The 2,238-nt window shown below is 47.1% G+C and overlaps 1 protein-coding gene across 2 annotated transcripts in view; it reads right to left on the reverse strand.

The window, feature by feature from the left end:
- Positions 1-2,238, reverse strand: part of hpgd (15-hydroxyprostaglandin dehydrogenase) — a 14,439-nt gene that overhangs the window by 10,423 nt on the left and 1,778 nt on the right. For both annotated transcript variants that reach the window (XR_001777311.1, XM_017308782.1), the window contains exon 2: positions 1,281-1,404. Coding sequence is in view for 1 of the 2 variants with exons in the window: in XM_017308782.1 (XP_017164271.1) it covers positions 1,281-1,404 (124 nt within the window). In the remaining variant the exon portion in view is untranslated. The remainder of the gene's footprint in view (positions 1-1,280; positions 1,405-2,238) is intronic.

Here is a 2,238-nt window from a genome sequence, read left to right on the forward strand (position 1 = left end):
GGGGGCATGAAGGGGACGGGGGGCAGGAGGGGTACAGGGGGCATGAAGGGCATTTTGTTGGTTTGGCTTTTAGCAGCAGTGTGAGTTACAATCATAGCAGCAAACCAACCAAACAGATTTGACGAATGCTGCTGGATGAGGTAATGTTAGCTAAACGATGCTAATGCTAATGTGATCCATGTTCTGGTTACTCTGACTGGAGTAACTTTTGGTTTTTGTACGTTTTGTTTTTAGGCTCCAGCAGCTGCAGCTGGATCTAAACTGGGTGAATTAAATAATGCTGAAGATCTGATTATGATTTGTTTTTAGTTGTAAAATCTGATTTTCTGAGGTCAAAGGTCAGACCTGAAACTTCCAGGTTGAAAGCAGATTTGTCTCACTATTTGTCCAGAAGCCAGTGGACGTTGTCTCCTTCTCAGCCTTAATTAATGCATAATAAACAGTTATTAATGGCTCATAAACTGTTTACAGACGAACTCGAGGTCGTCTGTAAAGCGGTTCTGCTTCCTGGACTGACCGGGCCTCCCAGTACGCGCCGGTACACACAGCGCTGGAGGGGGAACGGATGACGGCAGGATGTGTGGGCTCCTCTGCGCCCAGGTGATCTGCTGCTGTGTAAACAGCCCCGGGGAGGAAAACCTGAGGTGGGAAAAACCGGCAAGTAGCAACATCTGCAGCATTCCACCGTAAGGCAGCAGCCGGTTCCCACACGGGACCAGGACGGGTCGGATCTGCAGGAACCTCTGCAGACGGATCCGGCTGCTGCAGGCAGCGATTGAACAGCACAGTTACTGGGTCACTGGGTCTGAGCCTCGGGGCTTTCCGTATTACAGCCACGACGGTGATCAGCATGAACAACTGGTTATTTATCCTGTCATCAGCACGAGGTTAGCTAACGTTAACGCTTTGTTAACGTTAGCTAAGCGTTAACAAAGCGTTAACGCTTAGCTAACGCTTTGTTAGCTAAGCGTTAAGCTAACACGGATCACTGTGTCCAACATTCAGCTGGTTAACTAAACATTTAGTTTTACTAAATAATTATTTTATTTTTAATGTATGACTAACATGGTGAAAATATGATGAACCTCCATTTTTTTCTCTGTCAATGTTTGGCTGAGTAGCGTTGCCATGGCGACGCCAACACCTGCACCACTGAAACATTTCAATTCAGCCAAATTTAGTCTTGAAAACCAGAAATGACTCAGTGAAGTTACCGCATCACTTCCTGTTTCCTGAACAGGAAGTGCAGCTTCATCGTCAGGCCTGCTCCTCTTCCTCACCTCTCAGAGCGTCGCCGTTCGTGACGTCGCACTGGATGAACGCGCTCCTTCCTTCCCCGAACTCGGCATCCAGCTGGGTCTGGCACTGCTCCCCCACCGTCTTGTTCAGGTCCACCACGGCCACCTGCAGGACCGGGACGCAAAAACCGGGTTCACATCACTGCAGGGGGCGCTGCTGAGCTGCAGGGGGCGCCAGAGAGATGGAGCAAACGGTATTTCTAGTCGGCGTTTCAGTGTTTTTAAAATATTAGGGTTTATTCTTGATGCAGACTTTGGTCGGCTCTTTCAACACGCGGCGGGGCGGAGTCTGTTTTCCTGATTCCTGACGTCATCTGATGACAGGCAGGTAAAGATGGAGGCAGGTGGAGAGCTCAGCAGAGCCACCAGAAAACGAGGAGGAGGATGAAGATGTAGGAAAAGGTTTTTCCAGCAGGCGAGTTATGGAGAGGAGGCCCGTCGATATTCAGGTGGAATGACGGATCGCTGCAAGTGTAATGTAATAAATTACAGCAATAAAAATGAAGAAATGTGTTAAAGTGTCATTATAACACTGCAGCGCTGCTGTGATGATGATCAGATGCAGCTGTTATTTAAGAGGGAAATCTTTTAAAATTGAAATGTTTTACATGTGTTTACATTTCTCTAAATAATTTAACTCAAAGTCAGACGGGACAGAAAGGCAGCAGGTTTATCAGCAGGCTGAATCCAGCTGCCTCATTTTAAAACATCTGTTTAAGAAGTGCATCTATAATCTGCTGTAAGTTAAGAAATGATACTGTTTTAACCAGATGACTTGGCAGAGAAGATCGCAGCCTTGACCCAGTTAGCAGGTTCTGAAAACTAACTGGACCAACAGGCGAAAGCAAAGAGGAAAATGTAGCGACGAGCTAAAGATCCTCCATGGAGGCAGAGTAGAGACGATCAGCTGATCCTACAGCAGAGCAGCTTCTGTTTTTAA

This window comes from Poecilia reticulata, linkage group LG1 (assembly GCF_000633615.1).
Source record: "Poecilia reticulata strain Guanapo linkage group LG1, Guppy_female_1.0+MT, whole genome shotgun sequence".
In the NCBI taxonomy this organism is placed as follows: domain Eukaryota; kingdom Metazoa; phylum Chordata; class Actinopteri; order Cyprinodontiformes; family Poeciliidae; genus Poecilia; species Poecilia reticulata.